General features: G+C 41.7%; 2 protein-coding genes across 3 annotated transcripts in view; both read right to left on the bottom strand.

The window, feature by feature from the left end:
- Positions 1-1,659, bottom strand: part of FYCO1 (FYVE and coiled-coil domain autophagy adaptor 1) — a 93,017-nt gene extending 91,358 nt beyond the window's left edge. For both annotated transcript variants that reach the window (XM_074988259.1, XM_074988258.1), the window contains exon 1: positions 1,639-1,659. The gene's annotated coding sequence lies outside the window, so the exon portion shown is untranslated. The remainder of the gene's footprint in view (positions 1-1,638) is intronic.
- Positions 1,660-11,646: 9,987 nt separating this feature from the next.
- XCR1 (X-C motif chemokine receptor 1) lies at positions 11,647-12,684 on the bottom strand. Its single transcript, XM_074985488.1, has one exon. The coding sequence runs from the start codon at positions 12,682-12,684 to the stop codon at positions 11,647-11,649; it is 1,038 nt and encodes a 345-aa protein (XP_074841589.1).
- Between the last annotated feature and the right edge of the window lie 1,997 nt (positions 12,685-14,681).

Below are 14,681 nucleotides of genomic sequence, written 5' to 3' on the forward strand. Positions count from 1 at the left end.
TGCAACATGCATGCCATTAGAGATCCTAATTTCATAAAGCTATCACTTTAATACCTGTTTAACAGGTATGCAACAGAGTAAACAATAGTGGGTGTGGTACAGCTAAATCCTGAGACATTCTGGAGGGAGCCATGCATGTTGAATGGTAACAGAGAGGAAGCCCTGCTAGTCTATATGCTATCAAAACAAAAAGCAGTCAAGTAGCACTTTAAAGACTAGCAAAATGGTTTATTAGGTGAGCTTTCGGGGGACAGACCCACTTCTTCAGACCATAGCCAGACCAGAACAGACTCAATATTTAAGGCACAGAGAACCAAAAACAGTAAGCAAGGAGGACAAATCAGAAAAAGATAATCAAAGTGAGCAAATCAGAGAGTGGAGGGGTGGGGGGGGAGGTCAAGAATTAGATTGAGCCACGTATGCAGACGAGCCCCTATAAAGTGCTACTTGACTGCTTTTTGTTTTGGAGGGAGCCAGTGCAGGCTGACTTTATGCAGATACAAACCTCCCAGTCATCAGTATATTCGCCTACACAAGGACTACAGGGAATATTTACAAGTCAGCATTTTAAACATTTAGGGTGTGGTGAGGACTGATGTGCACCTTTTTGTCCAAACCAGGTTGTCCCCCCAGAAAATTTGCCAAACTCTCCAACAAAAAGATTGAGCAAAGACAAGTTCACACTGAAGAAACACAGGACTCTTTCCTCACAATTTTGTTTGGGAGAAAGCCAGCTACTGTCATCTCCGCTGTCCATAGCGTTTCACAAGCATGCAAAAACTCTTCCGCGCCCTAAAGACCTTCCAACCTGAAGTATAATATCAGCTACAATAGCGTAGGAATACAGAGTCTCACAGAGGGGCGGAGAGAGACTCCTCCGTGTGAAGGAGGATACAGAGAGGGACGCAGGAAAGCGGCAAGCAAAGAAGAGCTGGTAGCGACAGGGTACAGCTGACCAGGAAGGCAGGGGAAAGCATAGGCGCTTGGACGCAGCACCCTGCACGCTGCTTGCTGATGGACTGTGGGCACCTTTTCAGCGGGAGGGGTTGTTTCTGCTTCCTGTAGAGGTTTAAATCACTCGTGAAAAGCGACTCTCAGAGGCTGCCCAGTAGCTGTTTATGGCTGGCTAACAGGAAGGGATGCGGGGGGGGATGGGGGGAGTGATCTACCTGTTACACAACCACAAACTGGGAACTTGCTGGGAAGCAAAACGCGCACGCACACCGCTTCCAACCTGTGGCGCTCGCAATAGGGACAGTGGAGGAGGGCGCTGCACTGAAACTGACAAGGGCCGGGAGAGGGTTGGGGAAGCTCCAGCGTGGGCGGCAGATGGGCGAAGTTTGGCGAGGCGGGGGGCACCCCCTTTTGCCCCCCGGGGCTCCGTGCGCGTGCGGGGGTGGAGGGGGAGGTCTGCCGGCAAACATCCCCCCACCCCGGCACGGGGGAAAGAAACCCCCAGCGGGCAAGTGACAAAGTGAGACTACGACAAAGTTACTTCTCCGGCCGACCCCCAACTCTGAGCCTGCCTGGCCCTGCCCGCCTCGCTCCTGCCGGCCCCGTCTCGCGCCCCTCTCGGGGGGGCGCTGTATTTACACTGGTGGAAAGAAGTCTATTGCACAGAGGGGGAAAGTACATTACCTCCGCCTAGGCAGCCATTACATAGGAACATACTCAGGAGTTTTACTACAACTCCCATGCTTCCTCTGGCCTACATCTCCCAGGCACCCTTCGTCCCTGCAGCTACTTAACCCTTAGGTGCATGGAGTTACAACAGCCCTGGCAATGCCTTGCTCTACCGTACGTGACCCTTTGTAGGGCAAAAGTTGGGTGATGGTTATTTCCCCCCTGCACGTGCACAAACACCTCTTTTTACAGATGGCAAAGTGACTTGTCACACAGTAGCAATGTTTCCATTGATCTTTTCTATCCATGCATGTGTAACACTGACAGATGTGGGGTACCAGCACCAGGGATTGAACCTCTGATCGGAACAGCTAAAGCCCTGTGTTCTATCACATGAACTAAAGGCCACCTGGCTTTTAGTCAAGGCTGTAGACCAGAGACTTCACTCACCTGCATATGAAGTCTCAGTGCCTCTGGGTACTACATGTGGAATAAGTCTTTTTTTATGTGCACCAAGTCACATGTGCACCCCCCAGAAGAAACAGATGGTGGCCATGGGCAGCCTGCTAATCGCTGGACAGTATTTGCATCTGCCCTGCATGGCTACACAAGTTCACAGCTTACAGGGAACACTGCACAGCATGGCTGGGTCCATATTAGGACTAGCTCCAAGGATGCCCAAATCCACCAGATGGCCACTGCCCCTGAAATCTAGAATTGTCTTCCTTCCAGCCAGCCTCTGTGGGACTCAGGTTCTTCTCTTTCCTCTTAAATGTCATTACTATTTATGGATTATTACCATAGTGCTGTGGTTTTCAGTGTGCTGTGACAGAGCAGTGAACTATGAGAGTTGTCCATGTGTGCTGTGGACTGGCATCCCTTTCCCCTCTGGCAGCTCTTTGCAAAGATATCCTACCCTCTGGAGCTTCTCCTCCCCACCCCAACCAACTAAGTAATCAATGAAATGTTCAGCAGTTATTCAATTAATCAACATCCCTAGCAACGCCCATCCATGTTAACTCACACAACTGTCAAAGATCTGTTTTCTGTGGTGGACTTGCAACATTAACACATTTGATCCCTGTTTAGCTTGTTGTACACACTACGATGTTGCAAACATCTCTAGTGAGACCATAGCCATGGTAAAGGTGATGTTCAGGAACAGCTGATTCAGCTGAAAAAGGTGGGTGTGCTACAGAATTGTTTGTCTCTTTGAAGTGTGCCAATTTCTCAAAAGGTTGGGAACCGCCGGAACCCGGGATCGGGAAGCAGGCCTCCTGTGTCTTAAGTACAGTTCAAATACAACAGCTGCAGTGCCTGAAGAGAGACAATGAGAAAATATTATTGACATAATGTAAAACAAGGGCAGCAAAGATGGTCGTGGTAGACGTGGTCTATGGATTATTAGTCCCTTCTAGTAGGCCTTAAAATCTATCAGCAACACTCTGTCTAACTCGAAATGGAAAGGTTGAATGAACTAGTCTGACATTTCTTTATTCATTAATGTCTTAGTTTAATTAATTCAGGAAGTCTTCTGGGTTAGATTTCTTACCCACACTGGATCAGAGGGTACTTTTATCTCAAGAAAATGGTATTGATTAAATGTGTATTTTTCCCCCACATTCCAGAGGGCAGAATGGACTTCAAATTGGGGCCTTGAGCTTGCCTTGTTGTTAAATCAAGGCAGATGAGTTCCCCTAACAAAGAGAAGTAAAGGGTATTTCCAGTGCTTTTAAACAAAAACCACACAAGAAAGGAGCCAGAACTACTCCTTCTCCCCTCCCTCCTGCTGCGTTCCTGCAGCTGGGGCTGCCAGACAGATTGGGGGGGCTCTGGCTCCAAGCCCCTGTGCTGCTGTGGGGCCGGCAGGGGCTATGGCAGCCCTGCAGCTGCAGGCCAGCTGGGACCTGGAGCCTCACCAAGAGCCCCAGCCATGGGAACCCAGGTGAGGAGACGCCAGAATGCAATACCAGCACATACCTCAAAACAAAAACAAAAAAAAAGCATGACATGGGTATTTCTGTAATACAGGTTTTTGCATAGTAGTATGCGTCACTAAATTTTAGAGAAATGTGCTGAAGTAAATTGCTTCCCACATTAAGAAAGTGCATCTACTTGCTTTAAAAATTAGATTCGATCATGGTTTCTCAGGAACTGACTAGTATGTGACTGGAACATCTGCCTGAAAATTGATTGAACCAGGTATGAAGGACCCTAACAAACTAATGGTCCATTTTGATCAATTTCACCATCATAGATTTCTTTAAAGCCATACATTTCCATTATTTCCCATATTTAAATCTCAAATTATCATGGTGTGAAGCCTACAGGGTCCTGACCCAACTCTAAAGGAATCAGTGAAGGAGTAAGGGGGGCATAGTATGCTCTAGACACCCTTTCTTCTGTGCCGCTGCCTGGCCAGCAGCTTCTGCAGTAGGGCCATCCAGCTCTGAAGACAGCACAGAAGTAACTGTGGCAATAGTTTGGCACCCCTACAATAACATTGTGACTAGCTATTTGTGTATAACTGCAGCACCCACCAATCCCATTCAAGGTCATGGCCCCACTGTTCTTTTATTGTGAGTACAAAGGATATAAAAATCCACTTTCTATGGGTTTCTCATAATTTCTCTTAAGTATCAATCACCAGATACATTATCTAAATCGAGTGCCATGCCCACTGAAGTCAGTGGAAGTTTTGTCACAATCAGGATTGAAATTTTAGGTCTTGACTTGGCTAATTACCAAAGTTATTTGCATTTAAAATAAATATGTATTCACTATCAGCGGCATTCATCCCTGTGCAGGGAGCTAGAAGAAGTTGCGTATCTTATTTAAGTTGGGGGAAGGGAAGCACAGGAGTGAATTTCAACCTCTGAATTCATCAACTCCTCTAATTTGGTATTGCAATAAAGGCAATACTAATGCTGAATTTGTTACTTCTGAAAATAAATAGTAAATAGAACTGGTCAAAATAGTATTGTTTAAATGTTTTTGGTGGAAAACAGCATTTGAAAACAGATGTGTGCTGAAAAAGAAAAGATTGCCCCTCAGGTTTTAGAACAAATTTTAAATGGAAAATTCTTTGATTTTATTTAAAATTAAAAAAAAACACCTCCATCTAGCAAAGGCACAGGAAAACTTTGCAATGCCTCTAGCACAGGAGTGAGAGCGTTTCCAAAAGGGGCATTTTTCCTCTGGAGAGTTGTACAGCATCTGCCTTAAGAACTGCCTTCACCTATTTTCACATACAACTAATGATGAACTTTCTACCCTCATGCTACTCTTTAGAGCAGTTGTTTCTTAAACTGTGTTCAGTGGGACACTGGTGCACTGGTGTTCTGTGAACAACTCGCAGGTGTGCCACGAGCATCTGACACCGTTTTGATATCATACACTGATTATCTATATTTTCTGTTATGAAAACCAGATACAAGATTACTTCTTCATTGTCATGATACCTGATTAAATTACTTCATTTTGTTTTTGCTGTATATGTTGCTGTTTGATTTTTTTTTGTTTGACAATTTAAGAAAATGTTCGTAGGTGTTCCATGTAAAAAATATTATTGTTTGGTGCTCTGTGGTCTCAAAGTTTAAGAAACACTGCTCTAGATCACTTGAGTATTCATGGCAGAACCCAAGCATTGCTATAGTTAGGTGAGCCACTGCTCCCACAAACAAAGGAATGGAGGGGAATGCAAGTATGGGCAGGGGCGAAGGCTTTGGAGCCATTATCTGAAAGTGTATTCCTTTCACAGTTCTGTATAAGCTATTAAAGAAAACTAATAATGTTGCCAGCTTTATGCAACTTACCAGTGGAAAAGCTACAGTAGCACTCATCACTCAAACCTGGAGTCAGCAGTGTATGCATTTGCCCTGTAGCACTTTGGATCTACCCCAAATTTGTACTTACTTTTTGTGGAAGGCTTCCTCCATGCTTGATGCAGTGCTCTGGGGTCTGTACAGCTCCACATCCTTATACTATGGTATAAAAATGTTTCATCTTCCATATTTCCCTCCTCTGTAATATTGCACAAGAATGTTTATCTCCTGGCATACCAATTTAGCTTTCACACTGCAGAAGCCTTAGCTGTGAACAGGCTGTATGGAAAATGCCACAACCTCAAACATGCCTATGGTATCAGTCCCTCCTGGTGTGGCTAAATCTGACAGTATTTTTATTAGAATGATCACACGCCACATTTGCACTAAAAATAGATTAAAAAAAGCCTCACAATTGTCAGTGACTGCTGGGATACAGCATAGTTTTTAAAGCCCTTTAAACAATCTTTATTACAGCTAAAACAAAAAAGCAGTCCAGTAGCACTTTAAAGACTAACAAAATAATTAGGTGAAAGCTCACCACCTAATAAATAAATACATTTAAATAAATTTAATAAATTTAAATAAATTTTAAATTTTAAATAAATAAAAAAATTAAATACATTTTCCCACGAAAGCTCACCACCTACTGAATTTCGTTAGTCTTTAAAGTGCTACCAGACTGCTTTTTTGTTTTGATAGCCATGTTAGTCTATAGTCTATCTCTCCATTACAATTTATTGCAGCTGTTCAATAGGCTTGTTAGGGTTCATATCTCTTATTTTCATATGTAGCTATTCTTTATATGTAATACAAAATCCCCTCTGGATCTTTTCATGGGTTATTTACACTTTAATAAAGTGAACCTCTTCAAGCGCCAAGGTGGGTGAGATAATACCTCTTACTGCGCTAACCTCTGCTTGTGAGAGGGAGAAGCTTTTGAGCTCATACAGGTCTCTTCCTCGTATCTATATAGTATTCTATGATCTGTTTCTCATACCTGTTATGTTTACAGCATACACAGAGTGTTTTGTGTTTATTTTTCTGAAATGTTGCAATGTAACACTAAACCTTAAAATTCAAACCCCTAAAACACAATAACCCCAAAACAGAGAAAGACAAAGCAGGCTGTTGCATAAAGCACATAGCACAACCCAACCTACTTTGTTCTAGGCTGGTTGGCTGCAGAGTGACTATTTGGAGCACACATAGAATGCTCACCTTCAGTGCCCTAGCCTGCAAGCCTGATGAAGAAGCTACTTATGCATTTAAAGCGATAGTTTGAAAACTGTCAAAGTTACAGTTAAACAGGTCATCTTCTGCTTTGTCTCTTGTATGGTTTACGACCCTTCAGACTGCACCTATCAAATTACATTCATTTTCAGATATTTTGAACCAAATTCAGAAGAAAAATCCAAGTTTGGTGCTGAGGTGTAATGACTGTTATTCCTGATTTTAACAATTTTGGTCTCAGACCGCTGAGCACTGTTTTATGCTGATCTTACAAGATTTTGAGAATTTTCTTATCTGGAAACATGAGGGAGGATCAAAAATCTCCAGAATTTTCATTTTCTGGGAAAAAAAAATTCATTAGGTCAGTTGAAGTGTTTCACTTCAAAACCTTGTTTCCATTTGTTTTTTACATTTCTAAAACTATAAAGTAACACACTTTTAACCAAAATAATTCCTTCAAAAACCAAAAATCCCTGAACTTTTTGTTCAGAAAATGATAGAACTGAAGAAAGAATTTCAGAATTCTTTTCTTCAAAGATTTTTCAAATTGGGAAAAGGAGTCAAAACCGACCCTTCCTTTCCCACAGATGGTTTGTTAAAACCAAAGCATTCTCAAATAAAACGTTTCATTAAAAAAATCCTGATCAGTCTTACTTAGTGTTATTTTTTAGGTAAAGCTAGCGAGCCAGACATAGGAAAATGCCTCCAACTGCAGAGCCCTGTGGCAGTCAAAATTCTACAGCTGGAGCAGTATATGAATCACATCCCTGTGTTGTAACTCCACAGCATGTCTTCTGTGGTGATGTGTGATATGTCATAACACAGGGTATGAGACAGTCAGTCAAAGGTTTTGCACCGCATCCGCCCCCATTTTCTTTAAATGCTGTTATTTTAATACCCAATTGTCCACGTTTCAGTTTGAAAACTGGACCCTGAACGCAGAGAATGGGCTTAGTCTTGCTCTCACTGAAGTCAGTAGCGTTGATGACAGATACAGAACAAGTGGGCCTCAAACCTCAGCACTGTATTATGCTTTGCAAAAATGGAGCTTAATAGTATAAGAAGCTACACTATATGTGGTGGATTATAGTCCATATTCTTCTTGTCATTAATAATGCATAATGAAATACAGTATGTTATTGTGGCCTAGTGGATGGGGAACTGACCTGGGACCCTGAAAAGCTGGGTTTTTGTAGTCCTAGCTCAGTCATTAGCCTAGGTGGTGGGGCAAGTGACTGCCCCTCTCAGTCTCTTGGCTTCTCCATTTGTAAGGTGGAGGCAATGATTTTAATGATTTAAAGCACTCTGAGGAAAATAGAAAGGAACATAAACACTCCCAAATTAACTGTCATAATGTAGTAAGAAAAGCCAAAAAAGAGTTTGAGGAACAGCTAGCCAAAAATTCAAAAAACAATAGTAAAATGTTTTTTAAATACATTAGAAGCAGGAAGCCTGCTAAAAAAGCAGTGGGGCCCTTGGATGATAAAGATATAAAAGGAGCGATCAAGGAAGACAGTGCCATTGCGGAGCGATTAAATGATTTCTTTGCTTCAGTCTTCACGGCTGAAGATGTTACAGAGGTTCCTAAATCTGAGCCAGCCTTTTTAGGCGACAAATCTGAGGAACTCACTCAGATTGAAGTGACATTAGAGGAGGTTTTGGAATTAATTGATAAGCTGAATAGTAACAAGTCCCCAGGACCAGATGGCATTCACCCAAGGGTTCTGAAAGAACTCAAATGTGAAATTGCGGAGTTATTAACAGTGGTTTGTAACCTATCCTTTAAATCCACTTTGGTACCAAATGACTGGAAGACGGCCAATATAACACCAATATTTAAAAAAGGCTCTAGAGGAGATCCTGGCAATTATAGACCGATAAGTTTAACATCAGTACCAGGCAAATTAGTAGAAACACTAGTAAAGAGTAAAATTGCAAGGCACATAGAAGAGCACGAATTGTTGGGCAAAAGTCAGCATGGTTTCTGCAGAGGGAAGTCGTGTCTGTCTAATCTATTAGAATTCTTTGAAGGGGTTAATAAACATGCGGACAAGGGGCACCCAGTGGACATAATATACCTAGATTTCCAGAAAGCCTTTGACACGGTCCCACACCAAAGGCTTTTATGTAAATTAGGTGGTCATGGGATAGGAGGAAAGGTCCTTTCATGGATCGGGAATTGGTTAAAAGACAGAAAACAAAGGGTGGGAATAAATGGTAAATTTTCACAATGGAGGGGGGTAACTAGTGGTGTTCCCCAGGGCTCAGTCCTGGGACCGATCCTGTTCAACTTGTTCATCAATGATCTGGAAAATGAGGTAAGCAGTGAGGTGGCAAAGTTTGCAGATGACACCAAGTTGTTCAGGACAGTCAAAACCAAAAGGGATTGTGAAGAACTACAAAAAGATCTCAGCAAACTGAGTGATTGGGCAGCAAAATGGCAAATGAAATTTAATGTGGGTAAGTGTAAGGTAATGCATGTTGGAAAAAATAACCCAAATTACACGTACTACATGATGGGGTCAAATTTAGCTACGACAGATCAGGAAAGGGATCTTGGAGTTATAGTGGATAGTTCTCTGAAGACATCCACGCAGTGTGCAGCGGCAGTTAGTAAGGCAAATAGGATGTTAGGAATTATTAAAAAAGGGATCGATAATAAGACAAAAGATATCATACTTCCCCTATATAAAACTATGGTACGCCCACATCTCGAGTACTGCGTGCAGATGTGGTCTCCTCACCTCAAAAAAGATATATTGGCATTAGAAAAGGTTCAGAAAAGGGCGACTAAGATGATTAGGGGCTTGGAAAGGGTCCCATATGGGGAGAGGCTAGAGAGACTGGGACTTTTCAGTTTGGAAAAGAGGCGATTGAGGGGCGATATGATAGAGGTATATAAAATCATGAATGGTGTGGAGAAAGTGAATATAGAAAAATTATTTACCTTTTCCCATAATACAAGAACTAGGGGACACCAAATGAAATTGATGGGTAGTGGGTTCAAAACTAATAAAAGGAAATTTTTCTTCACACAGCGCACAGTCAACCTGTGGAACTCCTTGCCCGAGGCGGCTGTGAAGGCCAGGACTCTATTAGGGTTTAAAAAAGAGCTTGATAAATTTTTGCAGGTCAGGTCCATAAATGGCTATTAGCCAGGGATAAAGTATGGTGCCCTAGCCTTCATAACAAGGGCAGGAGATGGATGGCAGGAGATAAATCACTTGTCTTCTGTTCTCCTTCTCTGGGGCGCCTGGCATTGGCCACCGTCGGCAGATGGGATGCTGGGCTTGATGGACCTTTGGTCTGACCCAGTATGGCCATTCTTATGTTCTTATGTTCTTATGAGTTTGCTTGGTGAATAAACAGATAAAGAAGAGCTAGCTATTTTGTCTTATACTAGCACTTAAAAGCCCCAGTCACGACTTATAGCTCCTGTGAGGTGGGCACTATACACACAAGTACCAAAGAAGACAGTTCACTCCCAGGAGTGCTCACAATCATATGACAAAGTGCAAATTCTTCAGTTACAGTTTTAATGGGAATTAATCGAAAGCAGAGAACAGTAAGTGTAATGTTAGTCTACAGTTGTAAGATTCAATTTTCTTTACACACCGGTTTCAGAAATACAGATATCCTACACAAAACACCTGCAAGTTAAAATCAAATACATTTAATTAGACTGTTTAACACTAGCTCCTCCCCCATGTCCTCCAAACCCAAAACCAATTCAGAGTTAATCTTATCCCTTTATTATATTGCTCAGCCTTATATCGGCTAGAAAATGAAACCTCACAGAAATAATGGAAGGTGCCTGATAGCACCTTTGATAGTTATGTTTTCAAACCTATTGAATGATGTAGATATACAGAACCTTACTTTATTCATGTGCACACTGGTAGAGCTTTGCTGAAGTCAGTGGAATTATTTCTGAAGGTACTCCTGAATCAGTCCCATTGTCCTTAGATTATCTTCATTTTCACAGAGGAAAGCATTTTTGCTCTGCTTTAAAAAGTCTCATTCTATTTGTAAGTGGTCTAAGTGCCGCTACATGGAACAGCGAACCACAGCCTATGGTGCTTGGGTTGCACTGGTGTTCATGCTAAGACCAACCACCTGTTCTAGCTTGCTAACGAAAAGCCTCTCTTACAAATAAAGCAAAAATTGCTATTGGGATATCAAACAAGAAATGTAGTGGACTGATTTGGAATAAATCTTCACTCTGTACTATGACTTTACAAGAATTAAGTATTAATACACTTGTTAATTCCTTTTACCATGCATCAACATCAAAGCATACTGTTGAGGACCAGAAACTAAGTTTGTATTAGGCATATAATAGCTTTGTACGCAGCAACAGTGAAAAGTTTCTCTTGAAAGCTTCAGATAATCTGAGTTCTGTATCTTCTGTCAAATTAATAAAACCTAATTTAATCCCAGATAGAGGCAGTGGGTAAGTTTGGCACTAATTTATTCTGTTTTAATGCTATTGGATACTATGGAATTGAAGAAATGCAAGTTAGAGTAGAATTTGGCCACTTCATTAGAAAACAGAGGGGATATTTACAAACAATAGTTGATGGTTACCCTCTCCCCATGGAAATACATTCTCTATTATTTTTCCAAATCTCACAGGCTATGTTTACACATGAGTCTTTTGTAGACAAAACTCGAAGCATCTACACACAAAATGCATTTTGTCAACAGAAACTGTCAACAAAAAAGCTGTGTAGATGCTCTGTGGGAGGGTCCTTGTGTCAGAGGGGATCAAAAGATCGATCTGCTTTTATGCGTAGATGTGATCTTTTACCAAAAGTTTTGTTGGAACATCTCGTCTGACAGTAACTTCTGCAGACAGATGCTTCTAGTGTAGATGTAGCCACAGAGTCAAAGAATAAGGTTTTTTGAGTCTCATGTGAATGCGTCTAATTGCTTTTCAAACCTGCTTAGTACTTCAGTGAAGCCTTCAGTAAATGGAAGCATCTTCATAGTGGAATTTACCATGAGAATAAATCCTGGGGCTGGAGATTTGCCCATTGCGGTACGGCCAAACGTAACTGCACAGGTGCATCAAATGCCTTCTGAATTTGACCCCAACAAACACGTAGAGCAAGGGGTTGAGGCAACAGTGGGAAAAGGCAATTTTGCGGCTGATGTAGAAGGCATATATAACATTCTTTTGCATCTGACAGTTCAAGAAGATGTACTGAAGTGGTGAAGTTTGCAGGAAACAGAGGATATTATAAGGTGCCCAACTCAAGAAAAAAGCTACCACAATGGTAAGGATGAGTCTCACGGTTCGGCGCTTCCTATGAGATCTTGTTCGGAGCAGAATTTTTAGTATCTTGACATAGCAAAACACAATAACAGCAAAGGAGAAGAGAAAGAAGACATTTCGCTGATAAATTTCTACTGTTTTCCAGTGTAAGTCAGTATAATCACAGAGTGTGGAACTGTGAGTAATTTGTACTTTGGTGAAAATCATCTCAGGAACCACGACTAACACGCTGGCAGCCCAAATGGCCAAGCTCATCTGAATGCCACACTGACACGTCTGAGTATGCAAAGTTGACAAGGGATTCACGACGGCCAGGTACCGGAGAATAGTCATTACAGTCAAACAGATAATGCCACTGTAGTAGCTGGCAGAGAAAACAGCACTCACAGCCTTGCAGAGGAACTCACCCAAAATCCATCCATACAAGTGATATGTAATCCAGAAAGGCAGCATGCAGGAGAAGACCAGGTCAGAGATGCAAAGGTTCATGATGAAGATGTTTGTTAAAGACACAAGGGTCTCATATTTCAATAGGATCCATAGCACCAAACTATTTCCCAGCAGGCTAAGAACAAATGCCAGAGAATACAGGATGGTGGTGAAATGGGTACCAAATGAGTAGAGATCATTCATTTCACAAACATTAGAGTAATTGAAATCACTGGTGGTCCCATAGTTCAGATCGTCATAGACGTCTGAGTATGGCTCAACACCCAATTCACCCATTTGGAGGTCTGAGCTGAAATGGCACAAATGGAACTTTCAAAGCAACTGCTAGAAAACTTCCCAAAGCAGAAGATTTTTATACATATATCAAGACCAGTAAGGTCTTCTCTCTTCTAAATCTTAGTTTCACACAAGCCACAAATGGAGCAGTGAAACTTAATTTTTTCAGTTTTAATTTTACATCTTTATCCTACAGAGCTGGGATATTGTCACAAAGGACTTTTACATTCATAGAGCATTAGGCACAGAGTTCTGCATTTCTTAGTTAGATAAAATTCAAAGTCTCAAAAGCTAGTTAAGCAGTTTGCACATTATAGCTGCCAACAACTGACTATTTGACGTGGTGACGAGTATCAGAGAGGTAGCCAAGTTAGCTGTTTTTGAAGATACAGACGAGAAGTCCTGTGGCCTCTTATAGACTAACAGAAGTAGTTTTGGAGCATAAGCTTTCGTGGGCAAAGACCCGCTTCATCAGATGCAATGCTCCAAAACTTCTATTAGTCTATAAGGTGACACAGGACTTCTAGCTGGAGTTGTCCCATGTAAAACAACAAGGACTGTATGCACATGCATATATTTATACTGAAGAGCAGTTGTCCAGATTTCTGAACCCATCCCATTTTTTACCGTTCTGAAAAGATTTTTAAATTCCATTTAAAATTTTGCTGAATTTTATACTCTTTACCCCACACATGATCCTTTTTCTCAGTGGTTCAACTGTGCAGAAATTTATAAAATGGAGCCAAATTCCAAGACCAATAGAGAAATAGATAAAAAAGTACAGAAATAAACATTAGTAATGAGAGAATTTTCACACTGGTATTCTAAAAGATGCAATGGTTTTGAGCCAGCTCCTGTTGAAGGCAACAAATTTATTCACTGATTCCAACAGAAGCAAACGCAGGGATGTGCAGAACCATCATGAGTCTATCTTCTTTTCCACAACTTTTTCCCCTGGAGTTCTTCCTTGAGTTGTCCCCATTGACTCACTGCCTGCCACCTTCAAAGCTTATGGATCAATTATGAGTCTTCTTTATTTACATGAGTAATTTCTGTGTTTCAGGAGTGCTTTGTGTCTGTTATGTTCAGATGTCTAATAGACGAACAATTAGTGGATATCAATGAAGAATATGGAGCATAGTTCCTAGCGTTTGTATGACCAGTAAATTTTTTGTGTGCTGCCCATGACCTGTATGCTGTCTTCATAGATTTGACAAAGGCGTTTGATACTGTCAACAGGGAAGCCCTTTGGACCATTCTAATACGACTTGGCTGCCCAAGAAAATTTGCCCAGATTATACGCCTTTTCCATGACGACATGACAGGCGAAGTACTGTCTGATGGAGCCACATCAGCCCCCTTCAACATCACCAATGGCGTGAAACAAGGATGTGTTCTCGCTCCTGTCTTATTTAACCTATTCTTTGCATGCGTCCTTAACCATGCAATGAAAGATCTGGACCGAGGTATATAGTTGAAATACTGGCATGATGGGTCACTTTTTGACCTCTGTTGCCTGAATGGAAAGACTAAGAGTGCAGAAATTCCTTTCTGAGGCACTCTTTGCTGACAACTGTGCCCTTATGGCTCACACTGAAAACAATCTTCAGCACATTGTCAACAAGTTTGCTGAGGCCTCGCAACTTTTCAGACTAACTATCAGCCTCAGAAAGACAGAAGCTCTCCATCAACCTGCACCTGGATCAAGTGCTCCTGTCCCGAGTATCTCCATTGACAGCACTCAGCTTAAAGTAGCGGAGAACTTTAAATACCTGGGTAGTGTCATATCAAGTGATGGATCACTGGATAATGAGATCAACGTGCGAATATCCAAAGTGAGCCAGGCACTTGGCTGTCTGCGTGTCAAAGTTCTAAACCACCATAACATCTGGATGTCAACAAAACTGCTTGTGTACAGAGCTGTTGTTCTCTCATCTCTTTTGTACAGGTGCGAAACATGGACACTATATAGGCATCACATCAAGCAGCTCGAAGCA

This window comes from Carettochelys insculpta, chromosome 2 (assembly GCF_033958435.1).
Source record: "Carettochelys insculpta isolate YL-2023 chromosome 2, ASM3395843v1, whole genome shotgun sequence".
Taxonomy (NCBI): domain Eukaryota; kingdom Metazoa; phylum Chordata; order Testudines; family Carettochelyidae; genus Carettochelys; species Carettochelys insculpta.

Bases quoted from the DNA above. Each gene is read 5' to 3' on its own strand.
- XCR1 (XM_074985488.1), bottom strand. From the start codon at position 12,684: ATGGGTGAATTGGGTGTTGAGCCATACTCAGACGTCTATGACGATCTG.